The sequence below is a fragment of the Saccopteryx leptura genome, chromosome 5 (genome assembly GCF_036850995.1).
Source record: "Saccopteryx leptura isolate mSacLep1 chromosome 5, mSacLep1_pri_phased_curated, whole genome shotgun sequence".
NCBI lineage: Eukaryota > Metazoa > Chordata > Mammalia > Chiroptera > Emballonuridae > Saccopteryx > Saccopteryx leptura.
In genome coordinates this window covers 217,036,046-217,061,197 of record NC_089507.1, presented here as the reverse complement: position 1 = coordinate 217,061,197, position 25,152 = coordinate 217,036,046, and the positions used below count along the sequence as shown (strand labels likewise).

Sequence of the window (25,152 nt, the reverse complement as noted above, 5' to 3'; positions counted from 1 at the left end):
ATCTGGTTTGAACAAAAAAAGCTCAGACTCAAGGACTCAAGGTCGCTGACTCGAGCTTGGACTCAAGGTCGCTGACTCGAGCAAGGGGTTACTTGCTCTGCTGAAGGCCCACGGTCAAGGCACATATGAGAAAGTAATCAATGAACAACTAAGGTGTTGCAACTTGCAATGAAAAACTAATGATTGATGCTTCTCATCTTCCTCCATTCCTGTCTGTCCCTATCTATCCCTCTCTCTGACTCTCTATATGTCCCTGTATAAAAAAAACACACAAAAAAAACAGTGATGTCTTGATCAGGATGACAGGTTTCCAGCAGACACCTGAGTAGATTGGGAGAAAGAAAACCCAGGAGATGGAGCCTTCACTGCAGCCAGTGGGAGTAACCCTTTAGGAGAAGCAGCAATCCAGGCCTTGGCAACCTGGGAAGTCGCTCCCCTCTGGAACCTTGATCATCCTTTCCATGCAAAGGCTCAGATTCCCCAACAAATCTACTAGATTTATTTGGGACTTACTCATTTCTCAGGGGTTGGATTCATACAGGAATCCTGGGCTGTGAATGTGAACTCTTTTCCAGATGCATGTGTGACTAAGGGGCACAGACTGAGCTTATGAAAGACTTTACTGGAACAGAAGGACAAGAAAACATGAGGATGAACTGTGTATGAAAATTGTAAAGCTGGTGGCCCTGGACACGGCCATGCAGATGCAGGTTCACATTGGATTCCGGCAGAAGGTAAAGGAACAGTGGAGACAGAAAATGATGGATCATTCTGTTTATTAGTCTTGTAACACAGAAGAGAAAACAGGCAGGGGAGACTGCTTCCCTCTCACTCGAGGCTCCAAAACCCAGACTCATTCTCAGGCTTTTTGGGAGTCCTGGGACCCCCACAAAACTCACAGGGCTCCCAAACACCTCAACACTCCCTCTCTCCCTATGCACTCTCCAGCAAAAACAGTCTGGGAGAAAAAAACCATTCTCCAGCAAACAATAGGAAACCATCACCCTTCCCAAGCAGGAAGGCAATCCAGTTTGCAATCTACTTCCCTGAGGGCAGCACCTGCATCCTTCCATACACTATACACACGAGGCGCTGCCCCAACACAAAGGAGCAAACCTAAAAACATTTGTTTACCCGACACAAATATAAAAGTGGTCATTCTTAGGTTACTTAAATCAAACCTTTTATTTTATTCCTTTTTAAAAAAGTGAAAAAATAAAGACATGTCTATTGAGTAGCTAGTGTCATCCTCCCTCTCACACAGAGCAGGAGGGAGGGTTCAAGACTTCTGAAAGCCCCTCAAAGGTGACTGACAACTGAGGTAATGATTCCTGGGAACAAGAATGTCCTCTTGGAAGGTAGAGGAGAAACAACAGGATAAAGTTCCACCCAGAAACCTTGCTCACGTCTCTCTTCTCCCTGAGTGTCCCCTGGTGCACTGTGAGGTGTGACTGATTGCTAAAGCTTCACACAGAGTCCCTCCCAGGCCACGAAAAGTTTCTCCAAATGTAGTGTAGTAGTGCAGCCCAGTCGGAAGTACCAACATCCAAACTCGCGGTGAAAAAACCTACTCAAGACACAAACAGACTGCAAGGGGAAGAGGGAGAGGCCTGCGGGGACAGGCAATGAAGATCTTCAGAATTCTGGGGGTTTTTTAATTAAATTTGTTTACATAGATTCTAGTGTTTCCCCGAATGCACCCCCCCTCCATCGTATTCCCCTCAACATCTCCCTAGCCCCCCTCTACATAACGCTTTTCCCCCTTCTCTTCAGGCTTATCTCTTCCTATCATCCCCTTTCCCTCTGTCCTCTTTTCCTCTGGTCCCTTTGATCTCTCCTCTGACTCAACTCCATTTCTTTGTTCACATTGTTCTTTGGATTCCTCAAATGAGTGAGGTCATATGATATTTTTCTTTCTCTGCCTTGCTTATTTCACTTAACATAATAGTTTCCAGGTCTATCCATGTCGTCGCAAAAGGTAAGATTTCTTTCTTTTTCATGGTCCCATAATATTCCATTGTGTATATGTACCACTGCTTTTTAATCCACTCGTCCACTGACGAACACTTGGGCTGTTTCCAGATCTTCACTATTGTGAACAATGCTGCCATAAACATGGGGGGTGCATTTCTCCTTTTGAAACAGTGCAATGGTGCCCCTGGGGTAAATTCCTAAAAGTGGGATACCTGCGTCAAAAGGCAGTTCGATTTTTCTCACAGCTTTTATTCAGCAGAGGACAAAACTTCTTTAGAAGAACAAAGGGAACAGGATTACAGGAGAGGAAGATCAGGTGATAAGGGGAAAGTGAATGAATAAGAGCCTTTTTTGCTAAGGTGAAGAAAGGGCTAGTATGGGTCACAATATACTTTTTCTTTTACTAATTAACAAGTAAAGGGGTAGGGAAAATCTACCCTGTGACTATTCTAAAGCCCCTTCAGGAGCATTTCTCTGTGTCAGCACAAAGATCACACACAGTGTCGGTGTTGCATCCAAAACACATTCACTCAGGGCTGTTAACTAGTTTCCCAATCAGGTCATACAGGGTTCAAAGTTAGATGGCTGGTTGCCTACAAAGCAGCTGTTCTATGATGTATCCTGAGGTGAGCTTTTCCCTGGTCTGTGCCCATTCATGTCATACACAAAGAACGTATACGCTGGCATTTGTTAGGGGTGGTTTATGGCCACAGCTGTGACTATACTTCTTATACACTTAAGATGTCTCCTGAGAGTGGAGTCCCTGGAGAGACAATGGATGGAGAATTGAGTGGTTTATTGGTGAATGAGTGCTGGAATGGGCAGAGGAAGAAGCTGACCTGTGATGTGTTCACAGCTGAGATCTCATGGGCACTCCTGACCCAGGATGATCGTCTGAACCCAACAGAGACAAAGCGTGAGATTTTGTCTCTCTGTCTCAATCAGTCATGGGCCAAGAGCTACCCTCTGTAAGGAGGCCATTTCCTGTTGCTGAGAGCAGGTCTTATAGAAGAATTCATCACTGTGCCCATCAGCAGTTAGCAGCAGCAGCAGAGGTGTGGGTCCTGATAAGGTTAACTGGGCAGAGCTCCGGAACTTTCTCACTGAAGGATCTCCCCACGGCATGAGAACAAGGATGCATGATCACAAGATTCCTGTACACAATCCCTGCAAACACACGGCCCCTCCCTGAGTATGCCCTCATGGTATGACTGCTGGACACTGGCTGTTCGGTCAATGTTGACTTACTGCTAACGCCTCACCCACAGTCCCTGCACACACGCTTCCTGTCTAAGTGCATCCTCCTTGTGCAATGGAGGCTGACTTATGGCTAGGGCTACCTGCATTCTGCATGCATGTGACGCCTCTGGTGAATGTGTCCTTGGTGCCTGATGACAGCTGACACACCTGTGAAGGTTCACTATTACTACCACTACTACTACTACTACTACTACTACACACACACACACACACACACACACACACACACAGATGGTCTAGTGTCTCTCTGGTGTAAGATGAGGACTCACTGATTGCTGAAGTCTTGACCGTAATCCCTGCATATGCAAACCTTCACCCCTCCTTCTGTCCTCAGGTGTCCGATGACATCTGAGTTGTATCTAAAGCTTCACCCACATTCCCTGCAAATACCACGCTTGTCGTTCAATATGGCCTCTGTTAATTCAAGAGTGCTGCTTTCCAGCTAAAGTCTCATCCACACTCACCACACATGAAAGGATTCTACCCCAAGTGAGTCCTCTGGTGTCTCCTGAGGTTGGACGTTACACAAAATCCTCGTCCACATTCTGGACACATGAAGGGCTTCTCCCCCGAGTGAGTCGTCTGGTTTATCCTAAAAAGGGACTTATAATCAAATGTTTGTCCACACTAACGACACACAAAAGGCTTACTGCCTGAGTGAGTCCTCTGGTGTTTCCTGAGGTATGACTTATCACCAAATCCTTGTCCACACGTTGGGCACATGAAAGGCTTCTCCCCCGAGTGAGTCCTCTGGTGTCTCCTGAGGTTGGACATTACACCAAATCCTCGTCCACACTCTGGGCACATGTAGGGCTTCTCCCCTGAGTGAGTCATCTGGTGTATCCTAAAATGTGATTTATAATCAAATGCTCGTCCACACTCAAGACACACAAAGGGATTGTTGCCCGAGTGAGTCCTCTGGTGTCTCCTGAGGTCTGATTTATCACCAAATCCTCGTCCACACTCCGGGCACACATAGGGCTTCTCCCCCAAGTGAGTCATCTGGTGTCTCCTGAAAACTGACTTATAATCAAATGCTCGTCCACACTCAAGACACACAAAGGGATTGTCACCCGAGTGAGTCCTCTGGTGTCTCTTGAGGGCTGACTCATCACCAAATCCTCGTCCACACTCTGGGCACACGTAGGGCTTCTCCCCCGAGTGAGTCATCTGGTGTCTCTTGAAAACTGACTTATAATCAAATGCTCGTCCACACTCAAGACACACAAATGGCTTGTCCCCTGTGTGAGTCCGTTGGTGCATTGTGACATTTGATTTGTCACCACATCTTTGGCCACAGTCATCACACAGAAAAGGCTTCTCTGTGGATGAGTGTGCCCCTGGGTTTTCGAGGAGGTGTGACTTAAGTGTGAAGCCTCGCCCACACTGCCTGCAAACGTAGGGCTTCTGCCCTGAGAGGGTCACCCTGTCTGCCATAACGTTTGATTCCAGGCTGCAGTCTGGTTCATGTTCGCTACAGCTCACAGGTCCGGATATTGGGGTTTCTAATTCCTTCCTCCCCTTGTCTGTCTGCACAGGGCTTACCCCTTGGGCTGAGCTGGGCTCTATTTCTAGCACCGCATGACCTTCCCTGGAAGGTCCTCGGGGTGGGCTGTGGAATGCCACTGAGGTTTCCCTCTCCTTCGTTCTCACTAACAAGGGTCTCGAGCCATCTTCTCTGCCTTCACCTTCTGTGTTTTCTCTCCAGCAACTCTGAGAAAAAGATGTCTGGCCCTGATGCCACAGGCCCGAATACCTCATATAGAATTCACACGTGTCCGAGCACATGGGAAGCACCTGCTGGCTGGGCAGTGGCTCCCGGGAGAGGTCCAGATGGTGGGAGGAGCAAGAGACCTTTTCTGGCTTTGATTCTGCTGGAGAAAGAAAGTTTAGTCAGAGAAGCAACAACAGGGCTGCAGGGAGTCCCTCCAGGTCTCAAACAAACCAGTGCCCTCCTGCCACACCTGTTATTAATAATAGGTGTCCAACCTCATTTGTTTCCACCAATGATTTCTTTAGGATCCATTTCTACACAGTCCTGTTTTAAAGAAAAAACAGGGGAATTATCCCAGAAACATCTTCTACATGTCACTCAGACTGGGCACCTTCCAGGTAAGCAATCTGCCTTGTAAATAACTTCAATACCCCAGCTGTTTCTTCTCCTAAGTCAGCCAAGCCATGACGCTCCCACTGATGCCCTGTTTACACTTCTGTCACTTGGAGGTGACAGCCTCTACGACCTACGTGGAAATCTTCTTCATTGCTTGAGTTATTACAAAACAAAACAAAAAAAAGCTAGAATACATAAAAAGTTACTTGATCAGGAGGGCTTCCAAACACAGAAAATGGTACGTTAAACAGTGGTTGAACAGAGCGTATAAGAAATGAATCTGAATTTCAGATTGCCCATCTGCAAACAAGTACTTAAAAGAAATCATTTCTACGTACTAAGTTCTCTATTTACTGTGACTTCCTCCATGGACAAGACAGACGTCGTCCATGTTTCAGGATTCTGGTAACTTGTGCCCAGACCAATCCCATCACACTTGGCAATAGGATTTCCTTGGGCCAATGGACATTGGTGTAGAGTTAGTGCCACTTTCAAACACATTTTTAAAAGCCACAATGTGGTCTGCTCATTATTGCTTTCCCCCTCCTTCTTTGAGAATACCAGACCCAGCCTGACCTGTGGTGGCGCAGTTGATAGAGAGTTAGACTGGAATGGGGAAGACCCAGATTCGAAACCCCGAGGGTGCCAGCTTGAGCAAGGGGTCACTGGCTTGAACAAGGGGTCGCTTTTGTCTGCTCTTGTCCCTGGGTCAAGGCACATATGAGAAAGCAATCAATGAGAAATTAAGGTGCCACAACGAAGAACTGACGTTTCCCATCTCTTTCCCTTCCAGTCTGTATCGCTATCTGCCCATCAATCTCTCTCTCTCTATGTCTCCGTCACAAAGAAAGAATACCAGACACAGACAGAGGAAGGTCTTTTTAACAATATTTCAGAACCGACAGAGCTGAACAGAAAGCAGTATAAGACATACATGTTTGACCCTGGCCTGTCAGCTCAGTGCTAAAGCATCAGCCTAGCATGCAGGTGTCCCGGGTGAGATTCTGGGTCAGGGCAACAAGGGAAGCGACCATCTGCTTCTCTACCCCTCCCATTGAAATTTCTCTTTCTCTATCTCTCTCTTCTCCTCCTGCAGCCATGACTTATCGGAGGAACTTGACCCAGATGCCGAGGGTGGCTCGATGCTCTTGCCTCAGGTGCTAAAATAGCTCTGTTGCTGAGCAACAAAGCAATGGGCCCAGGTGGGCAGAGCATCGCCTGGCAGAAGCCTTGCGGGTGGATCCCTTTGGGGCCCACGTTAGAGTCTTTCTCTTTGACTCTCTGATTCTCACATAAAATTTTTTAAAATTTTGATTACACGTCAAAATAATATTTTGATAGACTGGATGGCATAACATTGTTAATTTCACCCATTTATGTCAACTTTTTAAAAAAATATACTTACTAGAAAATTAAAATCATCCCTGTGGCTCACACTGTGTTTGCACAGCACTCACCTAGAACAAGCGGTGTGAACAATACAGCGTGTGACCTAATTAATCAGCCCCTCTCTCTCTCTGCACAGTCGGCAGGCTCAGGATGGCGTTTCAATTACGAAAGAGACAGAAACAAGACAAAAACTACTACTTCACGACACAGAAATACAATATGTAATTCAAGCCTTGGTTTCCACAAAAAAAGCCTTCCTGGGACACAATCATACTCAATCATCCACGTACCGTCCTGGCTACTTCAGCGCGACAGGGAGCGAGTTCAGAGCGGTTTGAGACTGTATCGCCCACAGAACACCTAAATTAGCTATTCTCTGGCCCTTTACATAAAAATTGGCCTATGCCTAACTCAGAGTAATGTTGCAATTGAAAGTAATTATCGCCTGACCTGGTGGTGGCGCAGTGGACAGAGCGTCGGACTGGGATGCGGAAGGACCCAGGTTCGAGACTCCGAGGTCGCCAGCTTGAGCGCGGGCTCATCTGGTTTGAGCGAGGCTCACCAGCTTGGACCCAAGGTCGCTGGCTCCAGCAAGGGGTTGCTCGGTCTGCTGAAGGCCCGCGGTCAAGGCACATATGAGAAAGCAATCAATGAACAACTAAGGTGTTGCAACGCGCAATGAAAAACTAATGATTGATGTTTCTCATCTCTCTCCGTTCCTGTCTGTCTGTCCCTATCTATTCCTCTCTCTGACTCACTTTTTGTCTCTGTAAAAAATAAATAAATAAATAAAATTAAAAAAAAAAAGAAAGTAATTATCAACCTAAGATTAAAGAATCAATGTAAGTTTCTAAGGAAAAGAGAAAAAATAATAGCTTATGAAACTCAAATCTCTGACGGTTGCAGAAGGCGTTTCTCACTACTCTGCCACGTGCAGAGGGCACTTCCAGTCCCACCGGCCTCCTTACAGTCCTTGCCCTGCAGGGGCATCCTTGAGGCCTTAGCGCCAACACGTCTCCACCTGAAATGCTCTTGCCTTAGACACACAGAGTCTAACTCCGTCACCACATTATGACTTCGGTCACACGTTACCTCCCCACTGATTTCAAATTCAGCCCGCCACCCTGTCACACTCGATACTCCTTGGTCCTGCTTCATTCGATCATTATTTTTGACTAGGAAGTGCTTAGTACCGTCTAACGTACCGCCACATTCCTGCACGGAAAGCTTCTTGTTTCTTAGACTGGGGAACAATTTTTTTTTCATATTCTGTTGCATGAGGTTTTAGAACTGTTTCTATATTTTTCTGCATCACTGATTCCAAATCTGAAATCTCTTTTTTGGTGCATGCTTTAGTTTTTATGCCATTTTTATTTCTTTCTGTTACACTTAATGACATGCATTGGTTTTTAAATTGGAGTTAAAGGGCAACGACTTTTGGATTGAACATAACCACAAGGCAATTAATGTTTTACAAACATCACTTTTACATAATTATGGTTGTTTTTAAATGTAAAAAATTATTATCTGATAAAAACACCTTCTTATTTTGTTTTAAGATTGAATCATGGCTTCTTGGAGTAGGCGTAAATGTAAGAATAGTCCTGACACCTTCTGTTATATATGTGGCTGTTACACACTTCAACGTCAAAGACGCAATATTTCATCATTTGTGACACGTGCATATATTGCTTATTTTCAGCAGTTCCAATTGGTTATTCAACCCCTCAGTGAGATTATAATGACATAAAAATTGTCCTCGACTTTCTGAAGTATGAGGAGCATAACTGGATCATTTGTGTGGATCTTAAAATGGTAAATTTCCTGCTAGGACAACAGAGAGGCTTCACGGAGTATCCTTGCTTTCTGTGTTTGTGGGACAGCCGAGCTCAGGAGAAACACTGGACACAGGAGTGCTGTAACGTGAAGCTCTGGAAGTGGGGATGCAAAATATTGGGAATGAACCTGTAGTTAATCGAAACAGGATCATCTTTCCCCCACTTCACATCAAACTTGGCTTAATGAAGCAGTTTCTTCAGGCTTTGAATAGAGAAAGTGAATGCTTTCAACATATTATTTCTGCTTTTCCTGCCTTATCTTTTGAGAAGACAAAAGCAAGTGTATTCGATGAACCTCAAATTCAGACGAGATCGGGCGCGTTCAGGGTGGTATGGCCGTAGACGCTTTGAACCTCAAATTCAAACCCTCATACGTGATGAAGAATTTACCAGGAAGATGAATAAGGAGAAAGCAGCATGGCAGTCTTTTGTGGCAGTTACAAAGAACTTCCTTGGCAACAAAAAAGCAGAAAACTATGAACTTCTGGTTCAAAGGATGCTGTTCGCTTTCCGGTAACATGAGCGTTAAGATTCACTTCCTGAACAGTCACCTTGATAAGTTTCCCGAAAATCTTGGAGCTGTTAGTGATGAGCAGACTACTGCTGGAGCATCAAACGAGACTGTCCTCAACAAGTACACAAATGCAAGAGCTACAAACGCAAAATTTTTGCCTGAATAAAATTTAAATAAGTTTTGTGCAAATTTCATTATTAAAATAAGTGTTTCAAGGCCCTGGCCAGTTGGCTCAGTGGTAGAGCGTCGGCCTGGTGTGTGGGGGACCTGGGTTCGATTCCCGGCCATGGCACATGGGAGGGGCGCCCATTTGCTTCTCCACACCCCCCCCCCCCCGTCTCTCTCTTCCCCTCCCGTAGCCAGGGCTCCATTGGAGCGGAGATGGCCCGGGCGCTGGGGATGGCTCCTTGGCCTCTGCCCCAGGCGCTAGAGTGGCTCTGGTCGCGGCAGAGCAACGCCCCGGAGGGGCAGAGCATCGCCCCCTGGTGGGCGTGCCGGGTGGATCCCGGTCGGGCGCATGCAGGAGTCTATCTATCTGACTGTCTCTCCCCATTTCCAGCTTCAGAAAAATACAAAAAATAAATAAATAAATAAGTATTTCAATATGTTCTATTTTGAAATTGTAGACAAATTCTGATTCAATCATATCTTTTAGTGTATTAGTGTATTTACTGCATTATATAAATTATTATATTTTCACAAAGATGATGCCCAAGAAGACATTCTACTTCATTATGTTAAACTAAATGTTGAAAATTTTACAATAAGATGAAAACCTAACATCTTGAATTGCAAAAAGAACTGTAGCTTACAGAGAAAAACTAATGTCCGATTTGAGATCAACACACTCGAATTAGGTAAGAACAAGTGTTTCTGCGGATGCAACAAAACTGCTGTCCCCAGTGGACGGGCGTGGTGTGTGTCAGCTGACAAGTGCTCCTTGCCAGTCCCACTCGGTTTATTTCAGGTCCTTTAAAAATGTCATAGACTGTCTGCCTCAACAAATTGAGAAATTAAGCCCCCATGGGCAGGGGCTGCTATTCCTTGACTTCCGTGTGGCTCTAAGCATCCAGAACATCTTCTGGCCCACGGTAGGTGGTCCATCCCGCTACCGCAGTAAGGAAGGACAGAACACAGCCTCACCCAGCGAGAGCAGGTTCCTGTAGTTCTCCAGCATCACTTCCTTGTACAGCCTCCTCTTCGCACGGCTCAGCATCCTCCATTCCTCCTCTGTGAAGTCCACGGCCACATCCCTGAATATGATCGGTACCTATTAACAAGCAATTCGTTAATAAACAGCAAGTCACCATCAATTTTCCATGTGCGATGAGTAAATCTCATGACCCTTGAGGGTCTGGAGCTACAAAACTTTGTTCCAGTTCTTTCCCAAGTACACAGTTCTTTGTACCAAATTGTTTTGGCCACGACCATGGCTTTGTATTAAAATCTAAAGGGCATAGAGCAGATGCATACAGCCAATTCTTGGGCCTAGAATATTTGTTATTTTCTTGCAGAAGTAATTTGTCAATAACTTTGTAACCCAGCCTGACCAGGCAGTGGCACTGTGATTACAGCATTGAACCGGGATGCGGAGGACCCATGTACGAAAACCGATGTCGCCATCATGAGCGCAGGCTCATCCTGCTGGACCGTAGGCTCAACAGCATGAGTGCAGGGTCTCTGGCTTGAGCGTGGGATCATAGATTTGACACCATGGTCGCTGGCTTGAGCCCAAGGTCACAGGCTTGAGCCCTAGGTCGTAGGCATGAGCAAGGGGTCACTTGCTCTGCTGCACCTTCCACCACAAAACACAACTAAGGTGCTGCAATGAAGAATTGATGCTTCTCGGCCCTGGCCGGTTGGCTCAGCGGTAAAGCGTCGGCCTGGCGTGCGGGGGACCCGGGTTCGATTCCCAGCCAGGGCACATAGGAGAGGCGCCCATTTGCTTCTCTACCCCCCTCCCTTCTTCCTCTCTGTCTCTCTCTTACCCTCCTGCAGCCAAGGCTCCATTGGAGCAAAGATGGCCCGGGCGCTGGGGATGGCTCCTTGGCCTCTGCCCCAGGCGCTAGAGTGGCTCTGGTCTCGGCAGAGCATCGCCCCCTGGTGGGCAGAGCATCGCCCCCTGGTGGGCATGCCGGGTGGATCCCGGTCGGGCGCATGCGGGAGTCTGTCTGGCTGTCTCTCCCCGTTTCCAGCTTCGGAAAAATACAAAAAAAAAAAAAAAAGAATTGATGCTTCTCATCTCTCTCCTTTCTGTCTGTCCCTATTGGTCCCTCTCTCACACTTTCTCTATCTGTTCCAAAAAAAAAAAACATTTAAAACCTGAAGCGGAACTTCCTGTGCCCTGGATGGAGGTTGTTGCACCGGGCTCTGGCCAGATGAAGGTTCCTCTGGCATTCGGAGGGCTGCGCCTCCTTTTTTCTCCAATTTGGACTTGTTCTGGAGAACAACAAGTGTACATGCGATGCAGCCCCTCTCTGTTCCTGGCCAGAGTCAAGCCAACGGCACTTGGTAGTGACCTGCCTATGTTCCCTAATGAAGTGTTTCTCGGGGGTCAGTGTCCTGCAACCTCGGTGTATCAAGGATTTTATGAGTTTCGCTACCATCCCGCTGATTGTAACATTAAGATGCAGGTGCTCCCAGGGGAACGTCTCCTTTTTGTATCTGAAATCGTCTTTCGGTCAGTGTTCTCCCCTGTGGAAGCTTCGATACTGGTGGCCTGTGCTCTCCCCCACCACCCAGCTCCTGTAGAAATGAGCATTAAAAAAATGACACAGACAAACAAGGTGGCCCCCAGAAAAGATCAGGAATGGCGAATTTATACATTGGAAAGACCATCAGCCAGAAAGGGCAATGATGGGTCTTGCTACTTAAAAACGTCCCATGGAGTGTCTTTCTGCCCCTGAGAATTCTGAAGCGGGTAACATCCCTGCGGCTGTGACTGTGGGAGGACTGTGTGTTAGAAACTGGACTGCTGTCTGAGGATCGCGGTTATCTTAAATTTTTGATGTTTTTAGATGATTTGATTCTTAACAGAGTGATCCTTTGTAGTTTTTTGCAAAGATTCTTTATTGAGAAGGGTCTGCCTCTGTTTTTTTTTTGTTTGTTTTTTTTGTTTTTTTTACAGAGACAGAGAGTGAGTCAGAGAGAGGGATAGACAGGGACAGACAGACAGGAACGGAGAGAGATGAGAAGCATCAGTCCTTAGTTTTTCATTGCGCATTGCGACACCTTAGTTGTTCATTGATTGCTTTCTCATATGTGCCTTGACCGCGGGCCTTCAGCAGACCGAGTAACCCCTTGCTGGACCCAGTGACCTTGGGTTCAAGCTGGTGGGCTTTTTGCTCAAACCAGATGAGCCTGCACTCAAGCTGGCGACCTCAGGGTCTTGAACCTGGGACCTCTGCATCCCGGTCCAACGCTCTATCCACTGCGCCACCGCCTGGTCAGGCTCTGCCTCTGTTTTTAACTTCATAAGGAATTATAATAAAATGAATTTTCTTTAAATAAATAAATAAAACCTGAAGCGGTGCTCAGGAAGGTGACCTTGAGGACACACTGTGGAGGAATACTGAGACGAAAGAGTTCTAGATGGGCAGAAAAGTTCCAGTTTGAAAGGGACTTGGTGTCCACAGTGTATCATCCAACACACAACTCATAACCAGTAAGGGAAGGATGAATGTACAGTCCAGGCAGATTGTAACTCAGCACAGAACTGGAAAGTTGTCTTCATTTTACATAATAGGGAACTTGATTTAGAATTCCTCTCATTCTCATATTTGTATGTTCTCTCTTTATTTTTCACCCTGCGTCTCTCCACTTCAATTCACTTTCTTTGTTAAATACTGGATATTTTAGGTAAAACCTTGTAGCAACTCTGGAGACCAACCCAGCTCCCTGCTCAGGCTGTGGCTCCTCTCACTTCTTCATGTTTTCTGACTCTTCATGTTTTCGGACATTCAGTAAAGTCTATTGCCCCCGATGATGTGTCTAATCAGCAGGAGAGGCCTTGGACAGGCACAATCCCGCTGACCCTCCCCATCCAGAATGACAGTCCTTTTGACTGGACTCCCGTGGTCATTCTCCCTGATCTACTTATGTAACCTTCAGTACAATAAACAAAAAGAATCAACACAATGATGAGCTACACAACTTCACCAGATAAATAGAACATCACCCTGCTTCTTAAGGTAATAGCTAGTTAAAACAATAAACTAAGAATGAATAAATAGAATTATATGTATGTACAAATTTCACCAAAACCTGGAAGAACACATAACCAGAGGAGGAAGCTTCAGCCAGGACTGCAAAATGGGCCTCCCACTGGGCGGTTTCCAATGAAGAGTCCTCTAGAGAGAATGGCCCATTCAGGGGTGTTTGAGATCCTTCCAGACTTTTTATGGGAAGAGTTCGGTAGGGGGACCCTTCCTGCACAGCCTCTAGAAACAAAGAAAGGTCACCCCGCATTCAGAATAATTAATTAGGTCGGCACTGCAGTGATCAGGAACATCCTTCCCAGTTTAGGGGAAACTAGAGCAGGACCTCTCACCCAGAGTCAATAACTCTGTTATTCCTTCAACCATTTCTCTTTTTTTGTGTGACCCTTACAGTTCATGTTCAATTGAGTTCAAATCCACATATTTTTAAATACTGTTTGTGAAATCAGTTGGCAATGGGGGAAGGTCACGTGAGAAACCAGGTCCGGGACTTTGGCTGGAACCGCCCACACCCATGCTCGCCAAAAGAAACTTCCCAGAAGCACTTTGAAAAAGAACGACTGTAGCCTGACCAGGCGGTGGCACAGTGGCTAGAGCGTCGAACTGGGACGCAGAGGACCCAGGTTCGAGACCCCGAGGTCGCCAGTTTGAGTGCGGGATCAACTGGCTTGAGCAAAGCTCACCAGCTTGGACCCAAGGTCGCTGGCTCCAGCAAGGGGTTACTCGGTCTGTTGAAGGCCTGTGGTCAAGGCACATGTGAGAAAGCAATCAATGAACAACTAAGGTGTTGCAACGAAAAACTGATGATTGATGCTTCTCATCTCTCTCCGTTCCTGTCTGTCTGTCCCTGTCTATTCCTCTCTCTGACTCTCTCTCTGTCTCTGTAAAAATAAATAAATAAATAAAGTGTATTACTTTAAAAAAAAAAGAGAAAAAGAATGACTGTGTGTCAGCCAATGAAATTTAGCCATGGCATATTAACTTGCCATATCCCTACCGACGCTATAAATTACCCCCCATCCCCCACCACGGAAGAATCTCCCTGACTTCTCTGGCTCCTATCTCGTGGACCAGAGAACCTTTTCCTGGATGCCCTGTAAATAAAGCTTTTGCTATTCCAAACTTTGTGACTAATTCCTTCTTTCTTCCTCATCGGGGAAAATACCTTACATTTGGTGCCTAAACCCGGGAAGAGCTTGAAGTCTGCTAGGACCTCTTCTCTCCCCTTCCCTTCTGAGGAGAAACCAGGACTTCTGACCTCCCACACACTTCACCATACGGTGCGGTGAGTCCCCTGCCTACAGCCTCCCCTCAGTTCTTTTCGCTGAGACATCCTGTCCTTAATCACAGCTGCGTCAGGGACCTCTTTTCCGATCCAAGTGCATTTGAGCCCATGGAGACGTCCCAGACACACCCACTCTACCTAACCATCTGGAGGACAGAGGTTGAGTTACAGGACACCAATTCTCTTCTCTGGTCACTCAGAGACTGAGGGTGGCCATGGGGGGGCACAGGGATGTAACCTGGCTTGGGGACACCCCTGGGTGCCTTACCTGGAATCTCTCCCTCCCTACAGAAGAAGAAACGGTTCTTCTCCACTGTGCCCAGGCCACAGAACCCACTGGATAATCAAACCAGGTGGCCTCCTGAAGGGACTTTCTATTTTGCCATCCGCACCAATTTACAGAACTACTGCCAGAGAACTGGGAAATGGTCGGAGATCGCTTACATTCAGGGCTTCTGATAGTTGGGTATTTGCACTCTCATCCTAATCTCTGTGCCGCCTGCTCCACAGCGCAGGTCCTTGTGGCCAGAGAAACCTCAGCTGAACCCTCCACTTCTCATCTGTCCTCCTTTGCCGACCTCCCTGAGGAACTCCCTACCCCTCCTGCATGACGCCCTCCGTCCTACTGGGGTCCTCCTCTCCCTTCAACGGATCCTGTTTCTCATTCACCTGCAAATACCAGTCCCTCGCTCTCCTCCCCTGTCAGTGCTCACACCAGATCCCGCTCTGAGCCACAAGAGGGAAACAACCGTCTCTGTCCTCTCCGCGAGGTGGCGGGAGCTGAAGGAGTTGTTCAGTTTCGTTTCCTTTCTCCCTCTCTGATCTGTCTGCAATCGAAAAGTGTTTAGGCTCCTACTCTTCTAATCCCACCGCCTATACCGAGGGCCCCCAGACCCCTATCTGAGACCTGATGAACACAGCATTTAAAGTTTTTAACAGTCAGAAAAAAAAACCCGAGGTTTCTCACCAGGCCCGCATGCAGAAGGTGACGCCCCAAACCCAGGCTCTTGTGGGAGCACTGGGCCCGACAATGCCCCTGATCGAGGCCGCCCACTAAGCCCTGCCCTAACTGCAAGCAGCACGGTCACTGCAAAGAAATAGCCCCCTTTGGGCAACAGCCTTTTCCCCGGCACCTCCACGTGGAGGCCAAGCCACCCAAATGTGAGGCCAACCCAGCCAGGCAGGCCCACTGCTCAAACTCCTCGGCCTCATGGAAGACTGACGCGGCCCGGACTCGAAGACCCGAAGACCCCCATCACCCTCACCAAGCCCCGGGTAATGCTACAGGTAGCGGGTGAGACCATCTCATTCCTTGTGGACATGGGACTACCTTCTCTGTTGTGCCATCTCACTCTGGACCTCACAGGTCTCAGTTATGGGAGTGGATGGGACCCCATTTTTCCCCCTTCACACACCACCCTTGACATGCAGTTTGGACGGAATCCCCTTTTCACACTCCTTCTTAGTTATGCCCTCATGCCCTGTACCCCTCCTGGGTCAGGACATACTACACAGTCTCAAAACCACTATCCAGCTGACAGCATCTTCCCACTTACTTCTACCACTCCTGACTGAAGGCTCTCCCACTACCACAGATCACCCTAACCCGGTCACACCCCCTATTCCACCAGATATTGTCAACCCTCAACTCTGGGACACTTCTACCCCTGTAGTAGCTGCCTACCACCCACCCGTTCACATCCGCTTGAAGAATCCCTCCCAATTCCCATCTGGACCCCATACGGTAATACTGACTACTCCTACTGCAGCCAATCTCCTGGGCAAACACCTTGGCACCATGTCTCTCGCCTCAAGCTGCCCCCTTGCAGGACCGCTGGCAGTCGGAACCACTGGGCCCTACCCGTCTCTGACTCACTAAAAGGTTGGGCCCTGCAGATCCTCCTGTTGCTCCCGTCCCTCCGTCCCTCCCACCGGAAACCTGTCATCATAATGAGTTAAAGCAGAAAGCAATGTTGTTCAATGAGACTCTCCTGATGGAAGAAAACATCAATGTCCTCAACCGACTGCAAGAGAAACTGCTCCAGTATCTCTCCTCCTACAACCCGCTTACCTCCTGATGGCAGTCACCCATCCTCACCTGGGCTGCCCCTATCCTAGGTCCTCCTCTAATTATCAGCATATTACTCATATTTGCTCCTCTTCCTTAGATTCTTTGAGGGCTGCATCGCAAGGTTTCTCGAGTCACGGTTAATCAGATGCTCCTACATCCATATACGTGACTCCCCTCAGAGCCACCTCCTTCCGACCTCCCTTCCCCACGACGCCCCTAACCAGCAGGAAGTAGCCAGATGAATACCGGCACCCCTATCTCACATAAAAGGTCAGAATGTGAGGTCGGTTGGCAATGGGGGAAGGTCACGTGAAGAACCAGGTCCAGGATTTTGGCTGGAACTGCCCATACTCATGCTCGCCAAAAGAAACTTCCCAGAAGCACTTTGAAAAAGAACGTCAGTCAGCCAATTAAATTTCGCCATGTCATATTAACTCGCCATCACCCTACCGACTGTATAAATTACCCCACCTTCGCACGGGAGAATCTGCGTGACTTCTCTGGCCCTCGTCTCACAAACCAGAGAAACTCATCCGGGATGCGCTCTGAATAAAGCTTTGGTATTCCACACTTCGTGGCTAAGTTTTTCTTTTTTCCTTAGCAGGGAAAATACCTTACACTGTTCTCCACACTATGCTCTACTTCTCCAGCAGCTCATAACTTTCAATAGTAAAAAAAAAAATGTCTGCTGGAAAAGACAGTATCTTTAGCTAGTGTGATGTGAAGTGAAATTAAATATGTATAAAAATTTTAATAACCTCAGCTTTTCAAAAATATCCCTTATATTTTGCACTTTCCTGGGCTCTACAAAACCAGGGTCAACTTCATAACAAGGAAAATAAAAAAAACAAATGCAAGAGTTATTATAAATTGATCAATATGGTCCCTGAAACAGGCATGAACTGTCTAATGTCGCCTGCTTTTTCCTTTCCCAAGAAAAGAGAATATTCCGTTTGCCTATTCTCTGGAAAACGATCCAGCATTTCATAATGGAAAATGAAAAAATGTAACCCCAACTCACCAGTGTTCTGGGCTTTCCCTCCTTTTCTCGGAGCGAGTCAGTGCAGTTGGAAGGCAGACCTAGGGGAAGAACAAAGCTCTGAGGGTGCAGGCCTCCCAGAATGCCCCGGGGAGCAGCTCCGCGGAGCCCAGGACAGAGGGAGCAGTCCCTTTACTCAGCTGGGGTCACTACAGTGCTCTCAGCTAAGCCCAGAGCCTTAGTCCTCCTCCTCACCTCTCCAGACTCTCAACAACTCTCACCTTTGGCCTCATGATTTAGGGTCAGATTCTTCCTGGTCTCCATGTTTTCCTTGCTCTCCTCCCGGTCATGCTCTCCCAAGGCCGAAGGATCAGGCAACGTCACGGCCCCGGGGTCAGACATGTGTTTGCCTTGAAATTTTACCACCAGGCCACGCAGACATTATTTCAGCACAAGATCGATTTCTGTTCCTGCCCGGGTCACTTCTCCGAACCCTTCTTGTGAAAGCCCCCGTGTTTCCATGAAGCCAGCACCTGTGGGTGGCGCAGCAATGTGACGTTTCCACACTCCTTACTGTACAAATCAGGCACTGCAGGTCCTGAGAGCTCCCACCCCAACCACATCCCCACTCACTCACCGACTTGGGTCATACTCAGCCCCACAAAACAAGTCCCAAAACCCAGAACTCTATATTCACAATCAGTCCGGGGTTCCCACAACCATTCACACACGCATGACCCAGGGACATGTCCCCTTGCCAAAACCAGGGGGGCTATATGGTCGGCTCTGCACCCCCACCCACCACAGGGAATGCCTGTCTATTTAGCTCTGGCTGAACTCGTGTGCCCAGAGCCCAAATAAACCTCGGAGAACTACGACTGCAGCCACCTCCCTATGTGAATTGTATGGAAAGAATCAGCCTAATTTTTCCAAAAAATGATAGGAGGGTTCCTGCGCACCTGCTCCAGGGGGAAGAGGAAGGACCTCGGTAGCAACCTGCAACTCAGGGACTCAGGACAACCTGTCTCACCTCATTTCCCCGCCTTAAAATACACGTCTGGTGCCGCGTCCCGGCTCCAAAAATGAAACCTCCCGCACCTCCCGTTCCGTCTACTGCACACCAGCCTCACTCATCCCGGGTCAAACCCAGCAGCTCCAACCACGGCTCCTAACACTACACACACCGCCTCTCTCCTCCTTCCAGCTCAGTAGTTTGTCCAGGCAGCCGCGCTCAACGGAACCAGCACAGAGGTCCACGTGGTTTCCCGGCTCATCTGACCAAAAACTACGATTCCCAGAATCCCTGGAGGCTTCGCCTCCCATTGGCTGGAACACAACGGCTTCTAAACCACGAATTCAATACATTTTGCAAATTGCCTTCTGTACTGATTGCAGACCACTTTTCTAAATTTTTTCTTTATTGATTTTAGAGAGAGAAAGAGACAGCGGAAGGCAGGAAGACAGACAGAGACAGAGAGAGACAGAGAGAGGGTTAGAAAGAGAGAAAGGAGAAACAGATTTCATGTCCCACTTATTACTGCATTCATTGGATGATTTTTGTACATACCTTGTCTGGGGATCAAAACTGCAATCTTGGCATATCCCATGATGCTCTAACCAACTGAACAAACCGGCCAGCTCTACCAATCTCTTATCTTAAGATGCTGCACAAGTATAAAACAGACAATAATTCTGGAAAGAAGTCTTTTCCCACGGTGTCAATCAGAAAGACTACAGTTGTTTATTGGTGAATGAGTGCTGGAATGGGCAGAGACAGGAGCTGACCTGCAGTGAGTTCAGAACTAAGATCTCATGGGCATCTCCAGGTCCAGGATTACCCTATGATCCCAACAGAGTCAAGGGGTAAGGTTTTATCTCTTCATATTTGTCAGTCATGGCCCAGAAAACACCCTGTGTGAAGAGGCCATTCTCTGTGGGTAAGAAAAGGTCCTATAGAAGAATTCATCACCATGGCCATCAGCAGCAGTTATTAGCAGCTGCACGGTGTGGATCCTGATAAGGTGATCTGGGCAGAGCTCTGGAACATCCTCACTGAAAGAGCTCCCCAGGGCACGAGATCAAGAACGCCTGAACACAGGATCCTGGTACACTATTTTTGAAAACACACGGCCGCTCCCTGAGTATACCCTCATTGGCCTGCTGTTTGGTCAATGTTTGGTCAATGTTGACTTATTGCTAACGCCTCACCAACACTCCCTGCACTTCCTTTCTAAGTGCATCCTCCTTGTGCAATGGGGGCTGACATTCGGCTAAAGCTAGCTGCATTCTGCATGCGTGCGAATCTTCTGGTGAATCTGTCCTTGGTGCCTGATGACAGGCGACACATCTCTGTGATAGATATGTGTATTCCAAACTGTCCTCTTGATGTTCCGCTTATCGGTCAGACCTCACCCTTCCTGGACTATCGCCCCTGAGACAGAGGAATTCCAAAAGCTGACAAGCCGCCCCAAGGAGGGGCTCCGGACATACTAGAACTTTTGATTCAACACCCACATGCTCGAAGCCCCCCAAGGAGGAGCATTCTGGACATACCAGGACTTTTACCTCAGTATCCCCTCAGGCTCTCCCAAACACTATATAACTCGCCCCTAGTCTGTAACCGGCGGTCTTCTCCCCGGGAGAAGTGCCCGGCAGGGTTCCTTTCTTCCTTTCAATAAAGCCTGTTACTCTGGTCTTTCGTACTCCCATGGATTCCAACATTTGGTGCTGAAACCCGGGACAGGGTACTAACTGCCTGGACAATCCCTCTTTGCCGTCCAAACTTACAACCAGGGAAGCAATGGGCAGCGGCAGCTCGTCCCAGGCTTACTCCCTGATTCTGTTTGGACGTGTAATTGTAGGTTGATTGGCCGGCAGTCTAACCCTGTCCCGAACCCCTGCTGGACCAGAAAGGTAAGGAGTTTCTCCCTTCCCCTTCCCCGGTTGGCCTCTAAATTTCTCTCTAAAAACACCCCTTTCTGGTCGGACGGTTTTCTCTGACACGCCTCACGTTTTGAGGGGTTTGACTTTCAGTCTCAGTGGACTGCACGGAAGACTAGGCGCCTAGCCCAACCTCTCCACTCTCTCGGACTTCTCATCCTCGGAGCTCCCTGACAGGTGGTGACGACCTCTATCAGGGACCACTCCCCCACATGGAGATTCTCTCCTCTTGGGACAGTGACAAAAGGCGGGGATGTCCCTTCTTGTTCACCTGTCTCCACTATGGGCTCTTCAGAGTCTAAGCCTTCTGACCAGACCCCTCCAGAATGTCTCATAAAAAACCTCACCAAACTTGGTCTCTCAGACCTCAAAGCAAAGAAATTAATCTTCTTCTGTAACACGGCATGGCCCCAATACAAACAAGACAATGACTCCCATTGGCCTTAAAACGGGACATTTGATTACAATATCCTAAGAGACCTTGACAATTTCTGCCACTGGATGGGAAGGGCATCAGAAATTTCTTACGTGCAGGCGTTCTTCTCCCTTCTCTCCTGTCCTTAATTTCTGTGCCTTCTGTTCTACACGCAGGCTGTTTTGGCCAAAGAAACGTCACCTAAAACCTCTGCTCCTAATCTTTCCTTCTCTGCAGACTCCCAACTCTCTCCCTCCTGCCTGACCCTCGGGGCACCCCTCTCTCGGGACCCCTCTCTAGTCCCTCAGCAAATCTTTTTTGCTGGAGTCTCTTCCCTCCAGAAAGCCCTCTCCCTTCACTAAATCCTGTTTTCTCATTTCACCAGTCTCTTTCTCCTCCCCTGCTGGCCAGGGGCCTCTCCCTTCTCCACTGTGTCCTTCGTCCCCTCCCCCTTCCTTAGAAGCTGTGCCTGTCTCATCTCTGACCTCTCTTCCCTCCTTACAAACTGCAGTTCTGTCTCCTCTCCGACCCCTCCTCCTTCCTTACAAACTGTGACTGTGCCTCTTTCCTTTCACCCCCTCCCCTCTCCTCAGAGCTCTAAGTCTTTTTTGACTCCTCTGACCACGTGGTGCTTTAATCTCCTCCTCCTCTTGCAGATTCTGACCCTCCTTCTTTTGCATACAGCTATCCACGCTGCCCATCCGTCTGCTTTCTCTCTTCCTCCCCTCTATGCTGGCAACTCCCTGCCATCTCGAAAAACTTAAAAAAACAGAATTGTATATTAAGCTATGTGAGTGAATAATCTGTCTTGTCTCTTTGTTTGTCAGAAAATATCTCTAGTATAATTTGAATTGAAATAAGTAAAGCGTGCTCATTGAAATTTCTTAATTCATAATATGTGAAGTCTTTGTTTAATGTGTAACTGTGTCTGTTTCTAAGGCCTTAAACCAATAATTACCCACCTCTTAAACCAGGTTTACTCATCCCCACGGACTCTTCTTGCAATACCACCATCCTTCCTGTTCAAAAACCTTCAGGGGCTTATTGCCTCGTACAAGCCTTACACCTAATCAATGAGGCAGTAATTTCCCTCCATCCAGTAGTCCCTAATCTCTACAAGTTACTGTCACACATTTTCTCAAACACCATTCATTCACAATCTTAGACCTCAAGAATGCCTTCTTTACCATTCCTCTTCACCCTGACTCTTACTTTCTGTTTAACTTTATTTAAACTGACCCGGACACTAATGCAGCCCAGCAATTTACATGGACTATTTTACCCCAGGGGATCAGAAACAGCCCACACCTGTTTCAGCAGGCACTAGCTCAGGATTTAACAGCATGCAATCTCAAAACTAGTACTCTCTTACAATATGTAGATAACCTACTCCTCTGCAGCCCCTCCCTGCCTGCCTCAAGAAGACACACCTCCACCCTTCTTAACTTCCTCGCTATGAAGTGATATCGTGTCTTCTCTGCTAAGGCTCAACTTTATTCTCAGTCCACAGTCTATCTGGGCATCACCTTAACCCCCACCACCTGAAGTCTCACCCTAGATCAAACTCAGACCCTCCTCACTCTCCAACCACCTACCACCACAGATCAAATCTTTTCTTTCCTCAGTCTAATAGGCTTCTTTAAACACTGAATTCCCAATTTTACTCTTAGTCAAGCCCCTCAGTGAGATCTTCTGAGCATGGCATTTAAGGTCTATAATGGCCAATGAAGTAACAGAAAAGGCAAATAAGGCCCAAAAGAAGTCAGGAAATACCAGCTTTTGACATATGCTCTCAAAGGCTCCAGTGCCCTAAAGGGCTTCATAAGATTCCATAAGGGCCCTGCTCCAGAGTGGAAAGAAAGGTCATTAAACTGAAGCCTGCCAGGCTTCCCGGCCCCATCAAAGGACACATCTCTGCTGTGGAAAGAGGGACACGAGAAGGTAAGCTGCCCCCTTGCTCCATGGAGGGAGGGTTCAGTCTCTTCTAGCCCTGCTACAGCTACCTGTGACCTGACCTTGCCCAGCATGCTGGGAATTGCCACTGAAGGCCCAAGGTCATTGTTCATGAGCCTAAGGTATTTCTTCCAAGTAGCAGATAAACTAATCTCATTTCTTGTAAACACAAGGGCCCTCTACTATGCCTTGCTTGAATATTTGAGTTTTATTTATCCCTCAAAGATCTCTACTGTGAGTATCGAGAGTCTGATTTTATTACTTTATTTAATGTATAGTATCTCCTTTATTCCTCTTATCTCAATGCCCCATGCCTATTGTAGCTGAGACCTGCTGCTAATTCCAGCTAGAAGCAGTGGTCACTAGGACTTAAACTCTAACTGTAAAGTATAGAAATATAACCACCCTTTCCCTAAGTACATGCAGGATTTATAGTTTACTCAGCAAACTGTTCAAAGACTGTCCAAGAGGCACTTACAGCATTACATCACCCAAGGACTGACTTACACATGGACAGGTCCACACACCATGATCCTGACAACTCCCACTGCTGCTAAAATAGAAAAACAGCATGCCTTACTCCAACCACAAACCTGAAGCTGGTTGGTCTACATATGGCAAATATATGAAAAAACTAAAAACTCTTTTAATCAGGCTTTGGGAAAAGGGAAAGTCAACTTAATTGTAACTAAAGGTTAAAGATTTTTAAATCAAGAGTTCTGACTAAAAAGGAATTGTATGGTTTTGATAATAGAAGGTATAAGTTATGGAAATACTTTTGAAATAAAAAGGAAAAGCAAGATGTTATGAAGGCCAGTTATTTCTGGATAAGAAAGTGCATGAAAGCTGAAAGTTTAAGTAAGTTGTAGAAGGTTTGTGCAGGTTGTAGGAGATTTGTACCGAGAAAAAAAAGAAGTTGTACAGTCAGAAAACTGGTTTTCAAAGAATGTTTAGTCAGTCACCCTAGCTAACAGTCCTCTACTCTCCCCATTTATTGGGACTACTGTTTCCTCTACCCTGGCCATCTGGAGCTCAGAAACAGAGAAACAAAACCAACCCCTTGTCCTTCTATTCTCTATTCACCTCTCAACCTGCCTCGCCCAATCAGGGGCTTTTTACTTGTGTGGGACCACAAGTATATGTATCTCCTTACTAATTGTACAGAAACCTATACCCTAATCTGTCTCACCCCAAATATCAAGCTAATCCCACCCCATGAGCCTCTTCCAGTTCCTAATACACTATCTTTCAATTTAAGGACCAAACGAGCTATACAGGTAATTTCTCTTCTTGTTGCTTTAAAATTTTCTATAAAAGTAGATCTAGGGACAGGGGGGCTAGCTACACTGCCCTGTCTTATTCCTACTCTCTCTCTCTCTCTCTCTCTCTCTCTCTCTGAAGCCCAGAGAATTCGTAAACATGGAGTCAGTGGTTTTGCACAAACTGGGTGTCTTGACAATTGCCTTTCATTATTTCACTCATTCTCCTATTTATTTTTCTAACTTTTGGACCCTGGCTCTTATATTTGTTCACTAGTTTCTTACAGAACTGCACGCAGACCTGCGCCAATCAGAAAATTGGAAAAATCTACCTAACCCTACACATCAACCCTGAAACCTGCCTTGAGAAACAAAAAATCTGAAACCCTATATCAGCAAACCTCCTAAATCCTATCTTTCAACTCCTACAGGTCCCCTAACCCTAAAGCTCTCCCATATCCCTGAAGAACTAAGAGAATGAATAGCATTCACCTCTTAATGCTTCTCAGTCTTTTTACCCTTCACATAGTAAGGGGACAAGATTGCTGGGTCTTCTTGGCTGAAGAAGAGCCTACAAATGGACATGAAACATTTCTTTTAGCTCAAACTAACTGCTCTCTCCAGAGCTGCCAGGAAAGAATATCTCTAACTTTACCATGGAAGAACTTTCACCTCCGCTATACAACCCTCCTTTTCTCTGCATTCCTGATCTCCAAATACTTGCCTCTTTTTTTTTTTTTATCAAATTCCTACAGGCCCGGATGAGAGAAATCTCTAGAATAACCTACAATAAAATGCTCCTACACTCCTATTCCCCAATACCCCAAGGAGAACTTCACGAGGGAAATATCAAATAGGTAGGGATGACAGCAGGAACAAGCCGCCCCTCAGCCCGAGAAGTTCCCTCCTGAATGTTCTCCAAATCCCCTTCCTTTTAAACCACACATA

At 47.0% G+C, this 25,152-nt stretch overlaps 1 protein-coding gene across 1 annotated transcript; it reads right to left on the bottom strand.

Annotated features, from left to right (window-relative positions):
• Nucleotides 1-1,175: 1,175 nt before the first annotated feature.
• Nucleotides 1,176-18,856, bottom strand: LOC136405166 (zinc finger protein 343-like). Its single transcript, XM_066384257.1, has 6 exons — nucleotides 18,822-18,856; nucleotides 17,919-18,170; nucleotides 17,680-17,738; nucleotides 10,229-10,355; nucleotides 4,991-5,108; nucleotides 1,176-4,078 (listed from the first exon to the last, which is right to left on the bottom strand). The coding sequence occupies exons 2-6, from the start codon at nucleotides 18,037-18,039 to the stop codon at nucleotides 3,862-3,864; spliced, it is 642 nt and encodes a 213-aa protein (XP_066240354.1). The 5' UTR covers nucleotides 18,040-18,170; nucleotides 18,822-18,856; the 3' UTR covers nucleotides 1,176-3,861.
• Nucleotides 18,857-25,152: the final 6,296 nt, after the last annotated feature.

Excerpts from the sequence above, each read along its gene's own strand:
- LOC136405166 (XM_066384257.1), bottom strand. The coding sequence starts at position 18,039 with ATGTCTGACCCCGGGGCCGTGACGTTGCCTGATCCTTCGGCCTTGGGA. Across the intron at positions 10,356-17,679 it reads AGGGAAAGCCCAGAACACTG|GTACCGATCATATTCAGGGA; the intron begins GTGAGTTGGGGT and ends GCTTGTTAATAG. Across the intron at positions 5,109-10,228 it reads CAGGAACCTGCTCTCGCTGG|CAGAATCAAAGCCAGAAAAG; the intron begins GTGAGGCTGTGT and ends TTCTTTCTCCAG.